The 23,103-nt window shown below is 42.0% G+C and overlaps 1 protein-coding gene across 1 annotated transcript in view; it reads right to left on the bottom strand.

The window, feature by feature from the left end:
• The window catches only part of WNK2 (WNK lysine deficient protein kinase 2), a gene marked incomplete at both ends in the record, with an annotated part of 111,493 nt that overhangs the window by 37,981 nt on the left and 50,409 nt on the right, over positions 1–23,103 (bottom strand). The window contains 7 exons of the mRNA XM_080625531.1: positions 1,342–1,872; positions 2,939–3,130; positions 7,438–7,590; positions 10,260–10,456; positions 14,320–14,608; positions 16,926–17,145; positions 18,001–18,089. Of these exons, the coding sequence (XP_080481657.1) occupies positions 1,342–1,872; positions 2,939–3,130; positions 7,438–7,590; positions 10,260–10,456; positions 14,320–14,608; positions 16,926–17,145; positions 18,001–18,089 (1,671 nt within the window). The remainder of the gene's footprint in view (positions 1–1,341; positions 1,873–2,938; positions 3,131–7,437; positions 7,591–10,259; positions 10,457–14,319; positions 14,609–16,925; positions 17,146–18,000; positions 18,090–23,103) is intronic.

Here is a 23,103-nt window from a genome sequence, read left to right on the forward strand (position 1 = left end):
CAGTTACACAACTGCCTAAGTGGAGGCTGGTAGAGTAGTAACTCTGGTGTACAACTAGAATGATTCACAAAGTGGTTCCGTGTACAACCCACCTGGGCAAAACTAAACAAGGAGGTGCTAAACCTCAACTGCCAAAACAGCACTGCACTGGAAAGCCTTTATTTACAGAAATACCTCTCCATTAAAAGCATTTGAAGACATACAACAACGTTATTGAATATTCCCCTACCTTTGTCCATTTTCTTTGTAATAGCTACTTTTTTTTTTTCTGAAAAATATTACTGGGCAAATCCTCCACACATATTTGATAGCTAATACTGTATCAGGACAGTTTGGGAATATCAGTTCCCCAGCTTTGGTGTTTCCTGTGTTTGCTCTCCCTGATTCAATTCCCTCTAAAGCCAGTGGAAACACTACAGCTAATGATCTTAGTGGTAATTGGCTCAGGCCCCATGTTGCCTACAGTGTCACAAACGGTATTGCTGCACCAAATATACAGCTGAAGAAAGTTAGAAATTATGTCCTGCTTTGAAGATGCCATGATATGGCAGGTTGAAATGGGATGCTATGAACTTTAATCAGTATGTTATGGCAAAGTGATGTGGTAGAATAGAGGTTTTTCAGGAATGCTATTATTAACAGATTTAGTGCTCTCTCCTGCTTGGATCAGACTGCATTTCATGTTGTCATATCACAGATGTGGCAATAGAAGTATTTACAGACTCTGTCAACAAGTCCTGAACCAGCTCTCTTGTAAACAGAGTTAATATTAGAAGCTCCATTTTATGCTTCATTTCATTTGAGGAGGAAATGGTCTGCGGCTAGAAATCATTCTTGTCTAATAGACCTCTTCCATGCAGGTTGCTGGAGTCGTGAACGAATGGCCAATTCCCTTTACTGTTTTAAAGCTGTTCTACATCAAACCTACTCTGTCTCTCCTGCCAGCTCACCCAGGGCTTGCACACAGCAGCCCATGTGCATCATGCACAGATCAGAGTAACGGCATCAGTAAAGCTGGGTGGCTGCTATCACAGCTTGATCCGTTCTCCTGGCACAGGAGAATGACAGCTTGTTGTTGTGTCATATTTGAGATGGGAAAAGTAAGGGTGAATTCAGAAAGTGCTCTCACCTGGTCACTTTCCAAAACCTGTGAGATTAATCCCTGTAGCCTCAACCTTCACCTGCCCCTGCTCTAACAACTACCTCCAGGACTGAGGTCAAGAAGTTAACAAACCATCCCAGCAGCAAGGAAGAGACCTCCCTGCTATGAGTGTACAGCGTGGGAGCCCCAGGATCACCTGTGCTCAGAACCACCCTGCAGCCCCGCGCCCAGAGCATTACCTGGTGTCCAGCCCCGGGCACAGGCAGAGGCTGTTCGGAAGGATGGATTATGCTTGGCTGGAGTGACTGAGGTTGCTGCGCCTGGGATACTGCTTGCGTGCCCTGTGTGTGATGGGGAGAGGGCGCTTCGCTCTGAATGATCTGCTGGAAGGTGGCCGGGTACATCTGCTGTTGGGAGAGCTGGGGCACCACATGGTGCGGCGGCAGCGCTGGCACTCCCGGCGGTGCCACAGCAAGCAGCGGGATCGTAGCAGCCGACATATTTGGCACTATTGTTTGGCAGGGCAAGACCAAAGAAGCCACGGTGGTATGAGGAAGATTGACTGCCTGCATGGGGAGGGCAGGGGAGTTTGGTGCCATAGGCAGAGTGGGGTTCATGGGGAGGCTGGGTAAAATCACGGCTGGAGCAAAATACTGAGAAGGAGCAGGTATGGGGGGCACGTTTGCAGCAGGTAAATCAGAGAGGTTTGGAGGAAGGCTGTCAAGTCCTGCCAGAGGAGTAATTGCAGGAATGACAGGAAACTGAGGAATCTGAAAAAAATATAATATCACATAAATTGCAAGTGCTTTCACTGATGGTACAAAGTAGTTTCATTTGCCATACAAGTATGTGAAAATCATCTGTGCCATGATGATAATTATGTCTGTTTGTTAATCACTTCCATTCATTTCCTGAGGTTTACAAACAGTGATAAAAACTGATTTATACTTAAATCATTAGTAAAAGAGGAAAAAAAAAAATCTGGGGGAAGGGATGTTTTTATACCTTAGAAGATTGACACTATTTCTAACACTATCTTGAAGCCTTCAAGCAACATACTAATTAAAGTTGCTTTTATTTTAACAGCAATGAGAAGGAATTGGACCAGATAAAATGCAAAACACTTTCATGCAAAATTCAGTAAGACAATTTAAAACCCTTTAAAACAGGCTGGCTGCAACCCAGGCAGCACGGAAGGTACCGTTAAAGGGGTTTTGCAAAGAAAACCTCCCAGTGATGCAGCAGACTGTTACTACCCTGTCATCATCATGGAAGCAGCTTGTTTCTTCCCTTTGGCACAAGCTGCTTCACATCATGGTGCCTGTCACTACCAAACACTCTAACAGCACCAACAAACCCTTCCACCAGGCCAAGGAAAGGGTCCATCCTTGCTACTGAAAACAGAAACAGGGCTGAGAGGTAGGGAGGGGAGAGGTGGGGAACATGGAAATCGGGAGCTCAGAAAAAGAAAAAATTATTGGGCAACTTCTCATGCTCTTAAGCCTGGGATGGGGAAGAGATTATGCCGGGGGGAGGTGCATGGGGGAAAAAAGAAAAAAAAAAGTAAAAAAGCAGCAGTTATTGCAAATTTGTAACTGCCACGAACTGGATTCTGTAGGCATGAGGCAGCATTGCTCACAGAGGAGATCTCTGCTTCACCAAACGAAAACAAATAGTAAGGAAATGTACAGGAATTAGGAAAAGGCTATATTCTTATGGACTAATTAAATTGGCATGCACTCAAAATAGCCACACAACCCCCACAAATCATGTTAATTATTAGCTGGAAGCTTTGCTGAAACGGATGTATTCACACACGGGTTCCAAAGGTGTTACCTGGGAAGGGGCCACCGGAGGAAGCTGCGGCACAGTTGAAATTTGAAGAGGTTTCAGTGGGGTGCTGCTGGCTGCCACCTGAGAGGTCTGGGGCTGATACTGGGGTAGCAGATGGGTTGTAGGCTGGATGGGGCAAACGGGCTGGCTGGCCAGTACCTGCTGAAGGGACGCCTGCTGGGCTATGGGTTGCTGCTGGGAAAGAAAAGCAAAAGGTTATAGCCCATATATTGCAAAGGAACCAGTGCACTGGACACAGCCACCAGAAGACCAGGTTGCATGGTGCTTGCAGCAACCTGCTCTAGTGGAAGGTGTCCCTGCCGGTGGCATGGGGTTGGAACTGGATGAGCTTTAAGGACCCTTCCAACCCAAACCATTTCATGGTTCTATGATTCTCTCCCCAGTTCAAGCCACATGGTCAAAGCAAAACTGTTGCTCAGAGTAGGGTTGGTTCACAGAAGGACACTCACAATTTAAACACTGTACAAGAGCCTATGTTTAAAACACATTTAAATGCAAGATACATTACATCTGAAAAGGCAAGTTCTAACTGTCTTGAAAAGGTTATTAGTACTGACTCAGACTTTAAATCCTACAGATTGTTCTAGTTCGCCCTGTAAAATACCCACCTACTAACTTCCAAGATTCCTACCCAGCTAATCTTGGCATCCAAAAGCTGACTACATAACGCAGCAGGCATTGAAATATACAACACTTATTATCTAAGACATGAATAAAACACAAGAATTATAGTAGAAGCTGGATCCCAGTTATTTCTGAGGTGCTGTAGTAACAACATTGGTAGCCAAAAAAGGAGTTTTACCCTTCCATGGAAAACAGTGCCCCACTGGCCTGCCAGATTTTGTACTACAGAAGAGAAATAAAAAGCTGCATTAAAACTGAAAATAATCAGTACCAAACTTTCCCATTTCCCATGGTACCGGCACCTCCTCCTGCACTTCCTCTAATTAATGCTGAAAGATTTTAAAATAAAACTGTCTCAGAAGCCGGGCACTGAGGCACCGATTTGCTCTGCATTGACCTACTTGGGATCACAGGACTGATTGTTCCACCTGGGCACTGCAGCACATGGAACTGACAACATGCCCAAGGATCAAAAGGTAACTTTCAAATGAAGAGCCAAGCATTTTAATACTTCACCACTTCTACCATAAATCACTACCAGAATATTTTGCTCTGCACATTTTTTGGTGGCAGAATTCTTCAACCACTTTTTAGGAATTAATGCAATAAAACTGGAGAAGTACCACCAAAGAAGCAAGATACCATCCACCCCAAGATCACTGAAAGTTTCCAATGCAGAGATCAGTGAACAAAAGAGTATTTGGCAACTGGTATCAAGTGTCCAGGGCTGAATGCCACAAGCAGCCCAAGACATGTTGGAGACAGCACTGAATAACTGCATAGCACCAGCTGAGCTCCTGCAGGGTCTGTCAGTCCTGCCTGAATGTTCATCTTGCCACACTAAAGAAAAAAAAAAATGATTTTGGATTTTTTTTTTCTAACTCTGGTCCCAGAAAGGCTTATTCTAGGCAGGCAACAGTTCTATTGCTTGATCTATCTCAGGGCAACATGAGGTTCAGCTTTGAACTCCACCAGGCAGAAAAGGTCTCCTATGGAGCCAGACTGAGAGCTGGGCTGCGTCAGCCTGGAGAAGAGAAGGCTCCTGAAGGGGAGACCTTAGGGCAGCTCCAGTGCCTAAAGGGGCTACAGGAAACCTGGAGAGGGGCTTTGGACAAGGGCCTGTAGGGACAGGCCAAGGGGAATGGCTTGAACCTGCCAGAGGGGAGACTGAGATGAGCTCTTAGGCAGAAGCTCTTCCCTGTGAGGGTGCTGAGGTGCTGGCACAGGGTGCCCAGAGAAGCTGTGGCTGCCCCATCCCTGGCAGTGTTCAAGGCCAGGTTGGACACAGGGGCTTGGAGCAACCTGCTCTAGTGGAAGGTGTCCCTGCCTGTGGCCAGGGTTGGAGCTGGATGAGATTTAAGGTTCCTTCCAACTCAAACCATTCTTTGATTCTATGACATGGCTCTGTACTGCAGTTTCTACCATTCCAGGTTTTAGGAAATCAGGGGCATTTACTCACCTAAACAGCCAAACTCAAGGTAACAACACTGCCAATGCAAACAAGTGGCTCATCGGGTGCTGGCCTGGCACTGACGATGGGACAGAGTAAACCAGTTGGGATGGAGCCCACCTGAGGCACTGGGGATGCTTGCTCATTCCACAGCAAAAGATCTGCACCACGGACCCAACCAGACCCCAGGAGCAGAACAGTCCCATCACACGATGCTGGGCTGGAGCTAGTAAACCTTGGCAGCATCCAGAGGTAACTCAGCATCCCTGGCTGGATTAATCTGCAGTTCAGACAGGCTGTTCACAGATAACTGAGGATTGAGCTGGCACAGGCTGTTCAACTCACCTTCAACTCGAGAGGACACTATGCCAAGAGCAAGAAAAAAATGTGCTCATGGAACTAAGCCACTTCCTAAAGCCTCCATTTCAAATTCATCTTGTGTTTTACAAAATGCTTGTGAATTGGATGAGGCATAGAGAGCGGAAAGTGTTCAAATGAATTATGTGAACTGTGCTCCACTATAATCTTAACATTACAAATGTACAGATATCCAGATTGGAAACAAACAAAAATATTGAGGAGATGCAACATTGGCCCCATGTGTCTGAGCCATCAGTGTGTATTCATACAAGATCAATACATCTCATTCTGTTTGGCAGAGGAATTTTCTCACCTTGATTTCTCATTCTTGTGTTGACCTGCCCTACCACTCATTTACAAAAGACTGCAGATCTCCACTGCTCACGGCATCATGCCTGGAGACTCTGGGAACACCAGACCTACTTCTGTTTCCAAGGCACACAGGGTGCTCTGGGAAATTCTGCACAGAAACTTAATCATTTTACCTATTTCTGTAATAATAATACCGTAAAAGGTCAGTCTTTGATTTGGCTTCCTGGCAAGATTAGGAAACACAGACTAGTTATTAAATCTTGTTACTATCAGGGTTAGAATTATTTCAAGAGACAGCAGTGCTGTGAAGAGAGGGCATGTGAAAGAAATTGTGGAAGTTGGGAAAATATCCTATTCCAAACCAGCATCTACTCATGGAGGAAAATAAACAACAGAATTTGAACTGTCAGCATAAAGCTCCAGAGGCCACTAGAGAGACCTGTGCAACTGCTGAGGTCCTACATTTGCCTAATGTAAGATTTTTGTCTGAGAACCGTGAGAATACCCCTACCCATTAGACAAAAACCCTGACATGTAATAAAATTTCACATAAGCATATGTTTTACAAGACCAAATTATGTTGTCTTCTACAGAAGAACAGGTATAAAAGGCAACCTGTAAGATAAATGTTGCTAACTAAAAAGGTTTGGAGAGATATGACACAGACTGGTCACAAAGAATACAGAAGCTCCCCAGCCTCGTCAACAGTTTCTACTGAAGGAAGCCAAGCTTTGGTAGAATCACAAAAAATGAGCCACGAATTACTGGGTCATACAGGTCTGTGTCTCAGGCTGAGCCCACCTCCGTGAAAAGAGGCAACCACAACCTGCCTGGAGAGAGACGTTTTGGAGATGCCTTTAAGGAACACAGGTTTGGGCCAGAATTTGATAATTCAAGCTGCACAAAGAATTATTATTTGGAGACAATACAGAGAGGGACAGACCCTTCTGCAGCCTTCCAATACCTGAAGGGGGCATACAAGGCTGCCTGAGAGGGACTCTTCATCAGGGACTATAATGACAAGAGGGAGTGGGTTCAAACTTTAGCAGGGCAGACTGAGATGAGCTCTTAGGCAGAAGCTCTTCCCTGTGAGGGTGCTGAGGCGCTGGCACAGGGTGCCCAGAGAAGCTGTGGCTGCCCCATCCCTGGCAGTGTTCAAGGCCAGGTTGGACACAGGGGCTTGGAGCAACCTGCTCTAGTGGAAGGTGTCCCTGCCCGTGGCAGGGGGTTGGAACTGGATGAGCTTTAAGGACCCTTCCAACCCAAACCAGTCTGGGATTCTGTGATTCTAAGATAAAGCTACTGGCTGGATGCCTATACTGAGCTACACCTCTGCACAACTCCAAAAGCAGCATTGCTGAGGATTTAAAGTCAGTTAACACCAGGCAACAGAGTCTCTTTATAACCTTTCACAAAGGAGGTGCCAAATAATAATGCAAAATTAATAAAAGGTTAAAAGCCAGGCTTCAAGCCTGTTAAGCCACAATAGAACAGAAGTCTTAAACTCCATCAAAACATTCCAAGGTATCACACAATTGTTCTCAGGCTTGTTACTCTTCCATCCCTTAAACCCAATGCCCTTTGCTCCATCCCTAAGTCTCTCATCTGGCAGTTTCATGGTCTCTAACACCTCAAACGTGCTACAGATATGAGCCAAAGCAAGGCAGGGTAAGGCAAGGGGTAGGGTAAAGCAAGGGACAGGGAAGACGCTTTTCAGCAGCAGCCAAACCCTCACCTGCTGGCTGGCCAGTACCGGCTGCGGCTGCCCCAGTGGCAGGGAGGCGACAGTGGTGGGCTGGACCACAGGGAACGGCATCGCCGGCTCCGGGTAGGGCTGTGGCCGCTGGGACACCACGGCGGGCACAGCTGGCACTGTGGGGACGCCAGGCTGTAGGAGAGAGAGCGCTGCTTTAGAGAGAAGCAACCTGTGTGTTATGAGCCTCTATGGCTACGTATCAAGAATATAATCACAAAGAACCTGTCTACTTGGTACTTCGTCCAAAATAGAGGTGAGAAAAATGATGAAAATTCATCTGCAAGAAAAGTTAGTTAATCTAAGAAAAGGTGTCAAAAAGGCAGCAAATTCCAAATAAGACAACCAAGTGCATTGCATTTCTTCTAGAAGCAAGGCTGCGGACCAGTAAAACCACTCAAAGCACATACACAGTGACTGAAGGCATACCAACAACAACAACAAGCCATCAACTGTGTGAAACAAAAATCTTCACCAAGACTTTTATAATTTCATAAAGAATCTTTATCTTCCCCAAAAGCAGACACTTTACTTAAAAAGGATGACAAGAAAATGAACAGAGAAATGAGACACAAATTAAAGCCACCGAAGAAGTGAAAATAAAACAACAAAAATTCAGATGAGGCTGGTAACAACAGCAGCTCTCTCAAACTCTGGCTCAAGCAAAGTAGATGAATTAAAAATAAACAGTATGTCAGATTGAGGCTCATAAGCCTAAACAACACTACTACAGCTCCAGTGATATGCCTGCAATCTTGGTAAATAATCTCCCTTGGAAAATGGAAGGGTTTGAGTCACGCTTTTGCTTCCTCTGCTTATTGAGATTTTCAAACCTGGAAACTTTTTACCTAAGCTACTACAGGAATAAAAAAAAACATGGAAACACCATCAGAAAATGAAAAGCTATGAGAGATATTCTGCTTATGAATAAGGTTTTTTATCTTTCCAAAGCCTCAATCACAACGAAGGTAATGCACATTTAGGTTAAAATGACTGAAACCTAGCAATGGAAAGAATGAGTCTGCTCTAAGAGTGCTGCACAGCTCAATTTAATAAAATACTGCTCAATATGGGCCTTTTGAGTGTTATATTTAGAGTTGTTAAGCTGGGCCTCCAGGTGAACAAGAACTGAGGAAGGATGTGTCCCAGGAGACGTATTTGGTTTCCACAGTGGAGGGAGCTGCTACAGATTCCAAGGATGATAATTTTATCTTCAGGTCAACATGTCATGTTTCAATGCATTCATGAAATATACTTTATAATTTCTTGCAGGCATTTTGGAAAGTAGAAGGTAATACCAGGGGAAATCAGGCACTTCCCAAGTATGAGGGTAAAGCTGGATCAAGCCAGACAAAGCCGTTGGCCTTGGCTTTTATTTTTTCTTCTCCTTAGTCAAGAAGGATGAAACAAAGACACAAACAGATGAACCTCCCATGTTATCACTGCCACTTTTACCATGCAGGTTGCTCCCACTGCTCAGCATAGATGCAGCCACCAAGTCACTCTCTGCCAGCAGTGCTTTGCCAGCACACACTTTACAACAGGACTGGGACTGTCCAGATACATTGGCTTCTTCACCATCGGAGCATGCTGAAGGCAGAATGTTCTCTGCAACTCTTGTAGATCTCATGGGAGAAGAACTGATCTTTTGGCTAATTATGTATTGTAAAGGCTCACGGAACAGAGACAGGTCTAAACTTCTGCTACATGGCGTCTCAACCACTTCCCCCTTGAGACACTGAGTTTGTGGGAGTTGGCTACGTGGGGAATGAGAGCTTTCAAGAGGCATCAAGGCTTCTGACACATTTTGATCTTGGCCAGACTGCAATAAGCAGGCTGAGCATGTCTGATGAGATTGTTGAGGAAATACTAGCTCCACCAGGTTTGCAGAGGTCCCCAGTGCCACCAGAGGGAATACGCCTGCTGCCTCTTCTCTGGTCTGCAGATATGTGTTTTCCTCTGCTGGTTCTTGGGAAGGAATGTTGTGCTTGGAGTCAAAGCCATGCTGGGGCTGCTGTGTGGTGAAATGCAGCTGCCTGTCATGTGTGATGAGTGTAGGCTGGAACTGGAACATGGTGGTGCGCCAGCTTCCAAAGTCAAGCACAACACTCATGTTGTGCCTCTCACTGGAAGCACCTGAAGATTAATGTTCACTCACATGTGTTTATTCTTGCACCAGTAGTTCCATTAATTGCTTTTGGTCAAGGTCATAACAGCACAAAACCAGGAGCAAGTGTGAATGCTTGACTACAACAAAATCAGCGCCTAATTTTGGAGCCTCAGTAATGGACGTACATGATTGACTCAGTGCAAGATTAAATCCAAACCCAGAGCCCAGGCAGTGACGGGATGTGTGACCTTTGTCATCAAGAAGAAACATCAGACCCAAGAGGCTCTTGTGCAAATGAAGGAACAGTAATGTGTGGCTATACTGACAGTGAACCAAAAAAAAAAATACCACCCACGAAACAGTTCTCAACTACATGCACGAGTTTAAAACTAATCACTGTAAAGTGACTAATGTAGTTCAGCAACAAAGGAGGGATAAGAAGCTTTTTTACTCCAGTTAGGACAGCTGCTGGTGAAGCACTTCTTCAGAATGGCAAATAGAGCCACACACCATCTACTAAGTGCACCTTGCAGACCAACTAGAAATGTATTACTGAGCAAGTCATCATTAATAGAGCCAGTGAGGGATACATAAAGCAAGCTCTGGAATCCACATGTACTGAAATCAAGAGTTATAAATGAGAAACTGAGTCTGATCTAAAACACAAAATGATTTGTAAAAGCTTCAGACTTACTCCTGAGGGCTGCTGGTAGTGCCCCAGCTGCTGAAGGCCGTGAGGCACAGCCTGGCTCTCACTCAGAGGTGGGCTGTACACCCGCTGGATAGCAGGAGGCACCGGATCAGGCAGGGACGAGTAGATGACACTTTGCTGGCTGCTTTGGGAGTCTGAGTAAACAGTGGACCCCTGGCCACTGTCGAATGTGCTGTCAGCTGCAAGAACAATATCTTTCATTAAAAGCTCAACTCCAAACGTTCAAGCAATGATTTTAGAGCAAGGTCAACACTGGCTTACGTCATTAGCATTTTTACTACCCCAGCCCTTTCCATTAAGTAAATTAATTATACAACACAAATGTAATTTTCTACAAAAGGCACATACTGCTTCTTTTAAGCCAAGACCCATGCCCATGGATTCCTGTGCACGATGATATTTTAGACACATGATATTCCCTTTAAAGGGCATAAGGTTGACATTAAGAATTGCAGACATTTATACTACATTTTATCCTACATTTTGTAGGAGGAAAGGAAAGCAAAGCCCAATTGTAGAGTTCCTAGCAGATCATGGAGTCTTTCAGGGTTAGATCTCCCAGGAGTGTACTCACTTTAACACCTTTTTTTTTTTTATTAGTAGCACTGAAAATTAGGAAATTCTCTATACTGTAAGACTTATGAGTTCAGCAAAACAAACTCTAATTGAGTATATAGCAATGCCTCAAGATGAAGAACAGGGAACAAAATAATTTGCATGTTTGCAGCGATTTAGCAGCACCATTCAGAACTCAGCTGGAGTTCCTCCTGCAGTGTCTGCCCAGCTAACCTGCCGAATTGCACAGCTACAGGTACTTTTGTTCAATGGAAATAAAACTGTACCAGTGAGCATTACTGATTTTAAAATGCATTTGGAAGCCTGTTAAGTAGGTGCCCAGTTCTTTTCAAGCATAAGCTACAGTTTTCTTTATTTGAGAAATAAAATGAGACAATCAAGACTATAAGGATCCAGAAGCCACATAGCTTGTAACAGATTTAAAATTCAGAACTGAAAGGAAACTGTAACACAAGTGCAAAAGAATGGCTTAAATTACACTAAATTTAAATGCTATTTCTTTTTCCAACACTTTCCATCTTCTCTTTTTTCCATATTCCAAATAAGGTTTCACTTACTTAGCTTTTAAATAACAAATTATTTTTTAATAGCACCAGAGATGACATTTCTCCTCAGTGCTCACAAACTATTCTCCCAACTGGCTTTTTGCAAAATTAAACTACCCTCTATGATTTATTCAGCTCATTTCTAAGGCAAGGCAGCATGGCCCTGCTCCAAGGCAGGGGTTTCTGCAGCACTCACACTTCCATTTTGTTACAAAAAAATATTTAAGACCTCAAAAAACCCCAGAGCATGACAGTCAAGTGCTAAAGTAAAAGCTGTGAGTCAGTCTCAGACATTTATAGAACACACATTACACCCATTAAGTTATTAATTTTCAATTCTACATTTGACCTCAGATTTTTATATAAATTGGTAGAACAGTAATTTATAGAGGTCTTTGGCCTAACATCACTTAGATACTGTTCAAAGATACCTGATAGTGAATTATCAAATAATACTAAGTCCTGGTTAAAAGTTGAGGAGGAGTAGGACATAAACTGAGGGGCTTATATTTAGTACAGAATTCTGTCAACTCGTGTCCAACAGAACCATGGGAAGCACACATAGACTCAAATACCACTGGAAACAAAGAGTCATAATTAGGGTGTTTCTCAAAGGAATTAGTTAGCATGGAATAAGTATATGATCAAAAAAAAAAAATTGAAATTAATTCAATTTTGCTTCACAACAGAAGCTTTGTAAATACAGCAATATTCTGAGTGTTATGCAAACATGGCCATTTCTATATCTTGTAAATGTTTTGTTTCTTGTACAGGCATGCTTGGTCATTCCCGTATTCAAAGCAGACCTCTGTATAGCAATTTGTACAATACCTGAATTAAAGCAGCAGTTGTCTCTTTGCTAAAGATAATGCATCTTTAATTTAAATATACTTCCACAGAAAAGTAAACTAGAAACATTATGATTAATAGTTTAGCAGCAAAATACATACATCAGATTTTATCGGAAAAACTGGCCAGAAAAAAACCCAAGAACTTGCATAAAATTTCAAATTTTCCAAGCTAAAAATATCTGACCACATTTCCTTCAAGACATTAAAAAGCATGAACAGATTAAGATTTCAATACCAGCGCTTGACTCAGTAATAAAGGCTGATTTTAGAAGACAGAGACAGAGACAAGTTACTTTAGGGAAATAACACCACTGCTTCTTCATACCCTGCAGTTTGCTAGAGATAAGCCTGACACGCAGAAATAAAATGAAGAAACAACAAGCTGGGCAAGCAAAGCCAGGTAGCTACTTATTCAGAGACAGACCAAGATCAGTGCTTGGAATTAAAACAGGACTGAAATAGCCCAGTGATCACTCTTGAATCAGTCACCAGCTGAATGTGAAGAGCTGGCACATCATTGGCTTGCAGCTACCAGAGCCTGGATGAATAAGAACAACCACATCCTCTGATCTGCCCTTGCTTCAGGGCCATGACAAAACAGATAGCCTGGGGGAACAGAGAAAGTCCTGCATCCAGCTCTGGGGCACCAGCACAAAAGGGATGTGGAGCTGTTGGAGCGAGGCCAGAGGAGGCCATGGAGATGCTACAAGGGCTGGAGCAGCTCTGCTCTGGAGCCAGGCTGAGAGAGCTGGGCTGGGGCAGCCTGGAGAAGAGAAGGCTCCTGAAGGGGAGACCTTAGAGCAGCTCCAGTGCCTAAAGGGGCTACAAAAAGCCTGGAGAGGGGCTTTGGACAAGGGCCTGTAGGGACAGGACAAGGGGAATGGCTTTAACCTGACAGAGGGGAGACTGAGATGAGCTCTTAGGCAGAAGCTCTTCCCTGTGAGGGTGCTGAGGCGCTGGCACAGGGTGCCCAGAGAAGCTGTGGCTGCCCCATCCCTGGCAGTGTTCAAGGCCAGGTTGGACACAGGGGCTTGGAGCAAGCTGCTCTAGTGGAAGGTGTCCCTGCCCGTGGCAGGGGTTGGAACTGGATGAGCTTTAATGTCCCTTCCAACACAAACCATTCTTTGGTTCTGTGATTCTATGATATGAAGACCTCAACAGTAATTAGTGTCAACTCACAAGGTCTGGTGCTCCCACTATGTCTGGCCAAACCACAGCTGATGTTTCCCACAAAACAGGGAAATCTGGAATTGCATCAGGTAACATTCAGAGATGAATTTCTTTTTTCTGCTGTAGATCTTTGCACAGCCTCAAAAAACCTTCAAAGAAGCCATTAACAGTAACTCGCAAAACACAAGAAGCTGCTGAGCTTCAGTTTCAGCTAGGTCTGCTTTTGAATAACCATCTCAATAACCATCATAGAATCAGGGAATACCAGGTTGGAAGAGACCTCAAGGATCATCTGGTCCAAGCTCTCTAGGAAAAGCATGACCTAGACTGGATGTCCCAGCACCCTGTTCAGCCAAATCTTAAAGGTATCAAGTACTGGGGAATCCACCACTTCCCTGGGAAGATTATTACAGTGGCTGATTGTTCTCACTGTGAAAATTTTTCCTCTTGTGTCCATCAGCTGGAATCTCCCCAGCAGTAACTTGTGCCCATCACCCTCTCCACATTGTCAATATTATTTGAAAAAGCCACCAGTCGCTCCATCTGGTTTGATGTCAATTCAATTTCTGCAGGCTCTGAAACTGTTTCACAAAAACTTAGCATTGTTCCCACCACCTGACACAGAAAACAGGTATTTTTGCGTATTCTTGATTTTCCATTTACAGACATATCAGGTTTTCTGCATATTGCTACTGAAGGAGGAGCTATCCCTCTATAATATACTTTTTCTTGAAACTTTCTTTCAAGATTGCCATAAATCTCCCCAAGACGCTTGTATTCTTCGAGCTACTGTGCGAAAGCTTCCAGAACAGCTCATCTCACTACCGAGATCAGATTGTCGTTGATTTTCACCCTCTGACATTCCTCACCATACGCACACAAAGCCAAAACAAGACTTACATGCAACAGAGGTGACACTGGTGGGCAGGTTCTGCTGAAAGGGATGCTGGTCTGCCTCCGGCTCCTCAGGCTCTGACAGGACATGGTGACCAGTGTGAGAAAGGTAAGTGACCTGGACCTGCTGTGCATGTGGCGTCTTCAGCTTCTCCAGACACTCAGAGTCCCGACGTTCCTCTGACTGCATCCTCGGCCAAATTCGCTCTCTTCTCCATAGTATCAATGCTACTCTGTCACGTATGGACTTTGCAACTATCTTGAGATCACTTTCATGAAAAAATCCAGAGTCAATCTAAAGAAGAGGCACAAACACATCAAGATGAGTGTGCACACACACCTATATTACTTGAATCTCTTCCCAACAGAGAAAACATCCATTTGAAAGAATGGAAATTACGTATTTGCTCCTCACAACAACAGTAAATCAACAGCTTGATGGGTGTTCTGAACAACATTTCTATTCCTAACACATTTTAAAACACCAATGTGTGATTTCTAAGACCTGAATATAATTGGGTAAATTTATTCACCAGTTGACAACCACTGAGAAGAAGACAGCAGATGGGTTCCCTCTTGGTTGTGGATTGGGGTTTCTTTTATTCTTTTTTTGGGGGGAAGATTAACAGAATAGACAAAAAAGGAAAAAATGACTTTTGAAAAATGCTCTTTGAGCAATGCAACTGGAGTGAACATCCTACCCCTAAATTACTGCCTTAACCTTGCCAGCACACACAGCTTCCCACATTGCTGTGCTTCATGGCACAGTAAGTCATGAAAAAAAAAATCTCAGCACAATTTAATCTCAAATCAACTTCTCTTAAATGGTAAAGCCAGTCAGTATTGATTGACTTCTATAAAGAAAAAGCCTGTGACCGAGTCAAAAGCAACCATCCACACTTGACTGAGAAGAGAACAAGGCCACCTCAGAATTCAACTGTTCAACACATACAAAGGAAATTCATCTTTGTGCTATTTGTTTGCATAATTTCCCACAGTATAGTGTATGAGTTTTAGTTTAATAATAACCTACCAGATATTTGTCTGCTCTCCCTACATCCTTAACATGCACATTCTACAGATTGGAAAGCACTTATATACATGGAGAAAATCTAGAGATTTCCTTTCTTTGCTCTTGCCCAAACCTAAGACAGTTTTACAGCTTAGAGTTTTTTGTTCTGCTTAAAATGAATATATGCAAAGCAGTTTAAAATATAGCCTGAGATGGATATGGGTACTTTCCACTGCCTGTGCCCTCAGACCTTACTGACATTCCTGAACTGATGATCTAGCAAATGCTAAAGACAGAAGAGAGTTACTCAAGAGAACCACCACACAGGACCAGAGAACCTTGTATGGTATTAACTAATGTGCCAGTAGATTCTTCATGACAAAGCTCAATGGGAGGGACTGAAAACCTGTCATATTAGTATTTAAAAAAAACCCAACAAAACTAATTCTTATTCCTACATATCTACATAGAAAATGGTTAAAGTTTAACAAAGACATGCTATTTTACAGTAGCCTCTGGTTGTCAAAGTTAGCCAGGATGCAAACCCACTAGAAGGCTTCAGGTTCCTTTTGCCCACATCGTCTGGACAGGCTGCAACGCCTGACTACTGAAACCCCATCAATAATGATAAAGAATTATGCCTCACTGCAAACTAACAACAAGAAGACAGACAAGCCCGAATTTCTCCCACTAAATTTGGAGTACGTAGTGGTGAATCCAAGCATTGTAAGGTAACGCTACCAAAATGAGTGCCTCCTAAGCAGAGCAGGAGTGATGATGACAACATGGGATCCCCTTGGGATTTAGATTGTAATAGGAACATTTCTGCAAGCACAAGAAGATTCAGCCTCCTGACTCAGTGCTTACTGATTATGTTTCAATGCTGTTGGAAAACCCAGACAACTGCAGTAAAGGCATCATTAAAATATGAGTTCAAGGACTGTACAGTGAAACTGGAACACAGAATAGGTTTTCTAACAAAACCCTACAAGTTATGAAGATACAGAAACTCACAAAGTTCAACTTATCTGTTAAAAAATCCAAAGCTAATTCCTAACTCTGTGCTGAGGGCTTGACTCTAGTTTCCTATGTATGTTTGGTGATACAGTGGCTGACCATAGAGTTTCTTCACCTACATTCCTCCTAAGGAAAGCTGACAGAAAAGATGGAAAGAAGTGTTTTCAAGAATTCAGTGTGGAGTATTTTGTGATTGAACTTTTGAACTCTTCTAATTCATTTCAAGCTGCTGTCTGAAACTAAACAGGTCCCAAACTAATTTTAAGACATTCAACAGCTAACACAAATCAGCAAAAGAGTTTTCAAAATGTAAAAGTAGAAGAGACCTTTATTGTCCCTAAGCTATTTGAAACGCCTTTTCATGCATCTGCTTTCATACTTGGTAAATGATATTTTGCAGTTATTAGTTCTTTCCTGTGTATTCCTTTCTTGCAGTATTCATTCTAAAATCAATGCAAACTGCTTAAACAAGACACCTGGAATGGTTTAAGTGGAAGTTACTCTACCAGACTTGTTCCTGCTGTCTTTTATGATTCATGCACAATTAAATACATATACATTTTTTGTCAGAAGTTTATTTTACCATTTCTTGTGCAACATCATCAGGAGTTTCCTTCTCCAGATCAAAAGTAAACTCAATGGCTCCATTATCTTTGGGTTTTCCTTTCAGTTTCTTAGGATCTTCTACCCAGAGTCTTAAGGCAATAGAGGATTTCCTACCATGGTCTTCTTCTGCAAGTTCCACTCTTACCCCAGTATCTTCAGCAAAAAAGGCATGGCTTAATAAATCTTTAATTTCATATCTGAAATGGATATAAAGAATATTCAAATAGTGCAAGTCTTAAGCAGTTTCAGAGAAGTTTGTGACAGGAAACTGGTGTTAAAAGTAGGAAATATTAGCTGTATGTTTGGTGTTCATCCCTAACAAATTTGTGTTCTTAACAAAAAGACACAGTATTTCCAGTGTTACTGAGGACTGCTGAGTGGTATTTCCTATTTCACAAAGCTTCAGCAATATTCATACCCCATCAGCATGTACAGAAATGCAGATTATAGCTTTGCTCAGTTTTTCCTGAGTATCTCACATAAGAGTACTAAAAAAAAGAGAGGTTCCCTCTAGGCAGGCAGTTGAGGTCCCTAAAAACTGTATTAGTGAAAGTTATGAAATACTGAACAGTAGATATACATATCTAGGAGAAACCAGGATAAGATTAGATTTTAAAACCAAAGCTGGAAACAAGGCACAATTTGTCTTCATATCCAGAGGTTAATGAGCCAATGGAATCTGTCTGTGGTGAATCTACCATGTCACACTCATGGTCAACCTCCACCATGCTTGATGCTCCACACAGAACCTCCTAAGTGAGATTTTACAGACAGCTGTGCCAGAATGTGCTAGAATACATTAGCTAATATGTCCACAATAGTGCTTCTGACCTTATTCTTTGAAGCTGAGAGGCTGAGAGACATACCAACAGCATTTATTCAATTATCCTGACATTCCTGGCAGGAAAGCAGACAATCATTTATAGCTGTATTTCCATTCTGTATTTTCTCCTGCACAAGGGAAACTCAGAGACCAGAATAAAACCTACAGGCAGCTCTGAAATCTCTGCATACACATTATTTAATTCAAAACTTGATTACTTGAAACAAACCTTTCTTCTTTATTTTTGCAAATGCACTCCCCAATTATCTCCTTAATTTCAGGATCAGTAACTTTCTCAAAGCTTGCTGGCTTTATACCCTAAAAGGACAGAGAAAACCAATTTAGTTTGAAAAAGAATTGCATTATATCTCTTAATTAAGAACATTTTCCCTACATTTTACAGTCAATTCAACTCTTGGAGAAACTAATACTTTAAAGTTCTTAGTCTTAATGCAAAATTGAATTGAAGAAATAGGATTACCATATTTCTAAGTACCACTGCACCTCAAAAACTAAGCACATTAGTTTGTATGTGAACGTACGCAGGGCAAACCTCCCTTTTTCTTTACCAACCTTTGCAAACCTTACCTTTATATCTTGAAGTCAATATTCAAGAAACAGCAAATTTTAAATTTTCAAAATAACTCTTCTCTGAAATTGTACTTTTTTTTTTTTGCCTTAACTCTCAAAACATCAAATTAATAAAGATGAATAATCATGTTTTTCTTCAAACAGCCAGTTTAAGGAATGAGTCAAAAGTACCTCTGCATATTCCAAACTCCTGTTTCCCACAAATCTGTCAATATTTCGCTCTTCTATGTCCCCAACACTCTTCAACACCTCCACCCCACAAAAAAAAATCAAAAACCCAACCCCAAAAGCAGTAGGGGAGCAGGAGAACATGCCCAACAGCTCTTTGTAGCTTCTTCATTTTGCCAGCACATTGTTAGAATCTCATGGGGAATGAGTGGCAGAGCAGGTGTAACACATATATCAACCTATAAATCAAGTTCAGTCTCTGTCAAATGTTAACATTTTTGCTGGGAATAGTGTTCAGTTCCAGATTTGGAACAGCTAACCTATAAGCATGGCCTTTCAAGGAGAAAACCCAACTGTTCCTTGCAGGAGGAAACTTTAAAAGAAGTGCACACACACTTCTAGGGCAGTCAGGTCATCTCTCCCTACTTCCTAATATGCCAAGATGAAGATCCTAACTCAGCACGATATCCCTCAGGGTATATAGCTACAATTAAAACATGTATCAACATAAAGAGGGACTGTAGGAGTGGTAGCATGCAAGTTCTCAAGTCTAAATGATAGTTTATGTATTATGTCATCTTTCTTAATCAAGATATACTAAACAACAAGCTAGGGGGAACACCTGGGCAGTCAACACACACGTGCGTTTTCAGATCCCAGGCTGATACATTTCTGCTGATGCCAGTGTCCTGGGTTCGGCTGCAACAGACAACTGGGCTGCTCTTATCTCAATCTGTGGGATTTACATGCTTTAGATTCTCCTCCCCATCCATCCCGGAGCAGAGGGGAAAAAGAGAAGGAGTGAGCAAGCAGTTGCACGGCTCTGAGTTACCGGCTGGGCTTAAACCACAACAGTCAGGTTGCAGGCAGGGAGGAAGGGATGATCCATTAGGAACAGCCGTCATTTCCAGTGTGGCCACCCTACTGCTCTCCTTGCCAAATAACATAGGAGCAACTAACACGTACCCCAACATCTGTAATGCTGGCAATTCATTCCATGCAGTTCAACAGATTTCCTGTGCATACTTTTCATGTACATACACAGCCATAGATAAGAAAAGTGGCAACACAAAAAGTAACACTTTTTGTGTGTGATATTCAGCTTAAATCACATTAACAACAACAACAACAAAAAAAATCAATTTTAAACCCACAAAAAGTCCCTATCTACCAAAACAAGATGGGCATGGTTGAAAATTAGTTTGGAAACAGATTCTGTAGTTCAGTGCTATTACTTAAGGACCCAAGCATTTTCAATGAAGTCAATAAGAATAATAAAGGATAATCAATAAGAAAGATAAAGGAAACATGATTTCCTTTATCTAAAAAGCCCAGAATCTGATTAAGCACATAACTGAATGGGATTGGGATACTTAACTCCAATGAAATCCTTTTAAAGTTTCACTCTGAAAGACAAGTAAATGACGGATCATGTAGTGGCAGATATAGAGGCTTGAAGTCCCGAAGAGTGGACTTTCGTCTCATTTGGATAACAAAAAGAAAATATGTATTTGAGAAGGTATCTGCAAGCACTTCACTGAATTTAGTCTTGAATAAATGTTATGGGTGAATTTCAATGAAGGCTGGCACATCTCTGAGATTTTCTGAATATTCCAGCATCAGATGATACTTTTATCTTCTCATTAATATTCTGCTGCTACTCAAGCCTCAGATTCAATTTTAAAATTGAATTTATTTATGTCATGTCAACCAGTCCCTTTTTGTTTTGAAACCTGAGAATGAAATATGAAATTCGTAAATTCGGGGGGGAAAAAAGAGAAGAATCACACAAAGACTCAGCTTCCCAGTTTTGCCTCAGCAGAGAGCTGCCGAGATCCACACAAACCAGTCTTGTAGGAACAAACCAAAATAATCTGTATCCGTGGCTGCCTGGCTGTAACCCACTAAAAAGAATTATTTGCTTTAAGCAAACCTAAATGTTACTTATGAGATGAGGGTTCAGATTTTGTATATTAGAAAGAAGTGTCAAAGTGGTAGGAGTGTCTGGGCTTCAATTTGCTCAAAACAAGCAAAAGCACCAGTGTGTCAAGAGCTCAGAACTGGAAATAAAAGAAAACAAAGTAAAAAAGACATTTTTAGAATGAGTCCTCTATACATAATACACCCTAAAGCTGCAAGAACTTGCTGTGTTCTCAAGATGGGGAGGAGTCTGAAGAACTCTTTGGCAATTCAGAATGGAAAGCAATAGGACAAATATCTACATTTTCCAACACCGCAGTTTGCTATAGGAAACCACTGATCTCCATCTCAGTGATACTTAGCAGGAAGAATTTGTAATAAAGACATCTTACTTAAAATCTTACTGTTTACTGAAAAATAATCCATGAGTATGAGTCTAACAGGGTGCGGGGTGGGAAACACAACACCTCAAACACCAAAAAAAATCCCCAAACAAAGCAGTAGAGGCAACTATCATCACACTACCTGAAGAGCTTCCAGCTACCCAGAGGAACAGATTGCTCATGGATCTTCACACTCAAGGGAACCTGCCAATTGCTTTTTATAATTGCAGAGTGCTTCATGGGTATCTTAATACACACTGAACAGATGAGATATAAATAGCACAAGGCATGTTACAGTATCTCAATTTAATTTTCTTTTCCAGAATTCACGAACAATCTTCAGTTACGTGGTTCAGCTTGATGACTGGGTCGGATATGTTGAGCACTGATAAATCAGGTTTGCCTTGAAATGGTCCTTTTGAGATACCTGGGAACTGACCCTGATTTCTGATCTTACAAATTGCTTCCACAAAAAGAAAAAAAAAAAAAAGCAACTTCTCCAAACACCATTTTACTTCCAACATCTTTGGAAGGAATACTGACTCCTCTCGGAACATCTATTGTACTCATCTAGCGAACAGCTAAGCTATGAATACATGACTAAAACAAACAAGGACAAAATATGCACAGTGAACAGAAGTACTTTGCCAAAGTGTGTTCTTTCAATGCCGATATGCTGTCGCACGCTTTTGCTCCTTACTCTTCAGTAAAACCTCCAAGGCCATCTCATTGTCATGCTGCAAACCCTTCCTACCGTGCTGTGCCCTGATGCTTACAGCCCTCCTGACAGTGGAGTGGGTTTATGTGAAAAGCAGGTTTCTACTTGCAAGCATTCATTTATACAAAAGCCATCTGTCTTCCCTGAGCATTCCCAAGGAAACATGGCACCAAAATGCAAAGTATATTAGCTAAGGAATTATCTATGACACTTGAAAACTGTACAGCTGTATTGTACAGAACAGTAAATTCAACACCACTGCATCTGGAATGCAGAGCTAACCAGTTGACAGAAGGTGCATATAGCCATTTTCATGCAAATTCTGTAAATGCTATGTAATCCAAGAGCAAAATGAGAGAAGATCAAACAATCTCCTTTTTGATAATTTCTCTGTCTCTACCAGGATGATTGACTCTGAATCCCTCGCCACCACTTTCTCTCCTCACATTCCGACTGAAGCGATTATATTCAAAATACATTGCACTCCAGTGTAAGATAGTTGAGTTGACAGTCAGGCACATATAGGACATTAAAGTTTGAACCTTCATGTTGGCAGCAACTCTGTGAAGTTTCTTTTTCAGATGTCTAAAACTAATCTCTTATGATTTTTCCATCAGCAGAGACGCTGTATAAGATGCACAGCATACGCCAGGGAGGCCAACTTCATGTCTAACCTATGTCAGCTAGGGATTTTTCTAAAAGTTTTCCTTTCACCTAGAAGGTGCCCTCCTTATCTAGATACAGTTGACTTTGGACTAAACCATCACCTTCTATCTGAAGGTAGTCTCTAAACTCATGTAGTTCTTAGAAAATGAAAAATCTTTCTTCCAAAAAAGCCGAAACCATGTTTCCAACTGCAATTCCACCCTCCCACATACACTCTGAAGTTAATAAAGTGAAGGTAAAGAAGATTACTTTGCAGATCTCAGAATGCACATGAAATGGACAGAAAGTCTGCACAATGACATTTATAACATTATTTGTCTGTTGTTGCTGTGCCACAGCTATAGCATTTGTTCTGTGTGAGTAATATAGAATATAGTCTGCAAATACTGGGAAAACATTCAGTACATTTATATAACAGAAACGAGATGGAAACTTGAAATGCAAAAGCAATACAAACATGGGGGTTGTTTTAAAGCACAAGTTTGTGCTGCTGAACCCGGCCAGGTCACCACAAACCCTGGCAGCTACAGCCAGCCTGCTGTGCATTCTGCAGCACATCAGTAAGAAAACATTGGGCTGGAGCTGCATGGGAAGCTTACAGGCTCCGATGCTTCGTTGCTATTGTCTACATCAAAATCACTCGGGAGAATGACTAACACACAAAAAAAACCCCCTAAGAAAAAACCATCAAGTTAGGCATGAAAAATGAGATTATGGCATCAGAAGGAAGGTCACTGCAAATATGATGACCAGGAAATCACTTCAAAGTAAACTGCAGAAAACGTGCCTTTGACCTGCTGCTTGAAAAGTATGTATTTTCTATTTATATTGCATATGAATGTTTTAACGTTTACATTCCATAATTCAGGCTGAAAGGGTACAGAGG

Source organism: Psittacula echo, assembly GCF_963264785.1.
Source record: "Psittacula echo genome assembly, chromosome: 9".
NCBI classification, from domain to species: Eukaryota; Metazoa; Chordata; class Aves; order Psittaciformes; family Psittacidae; genus Psittacula; species Psittacula echo.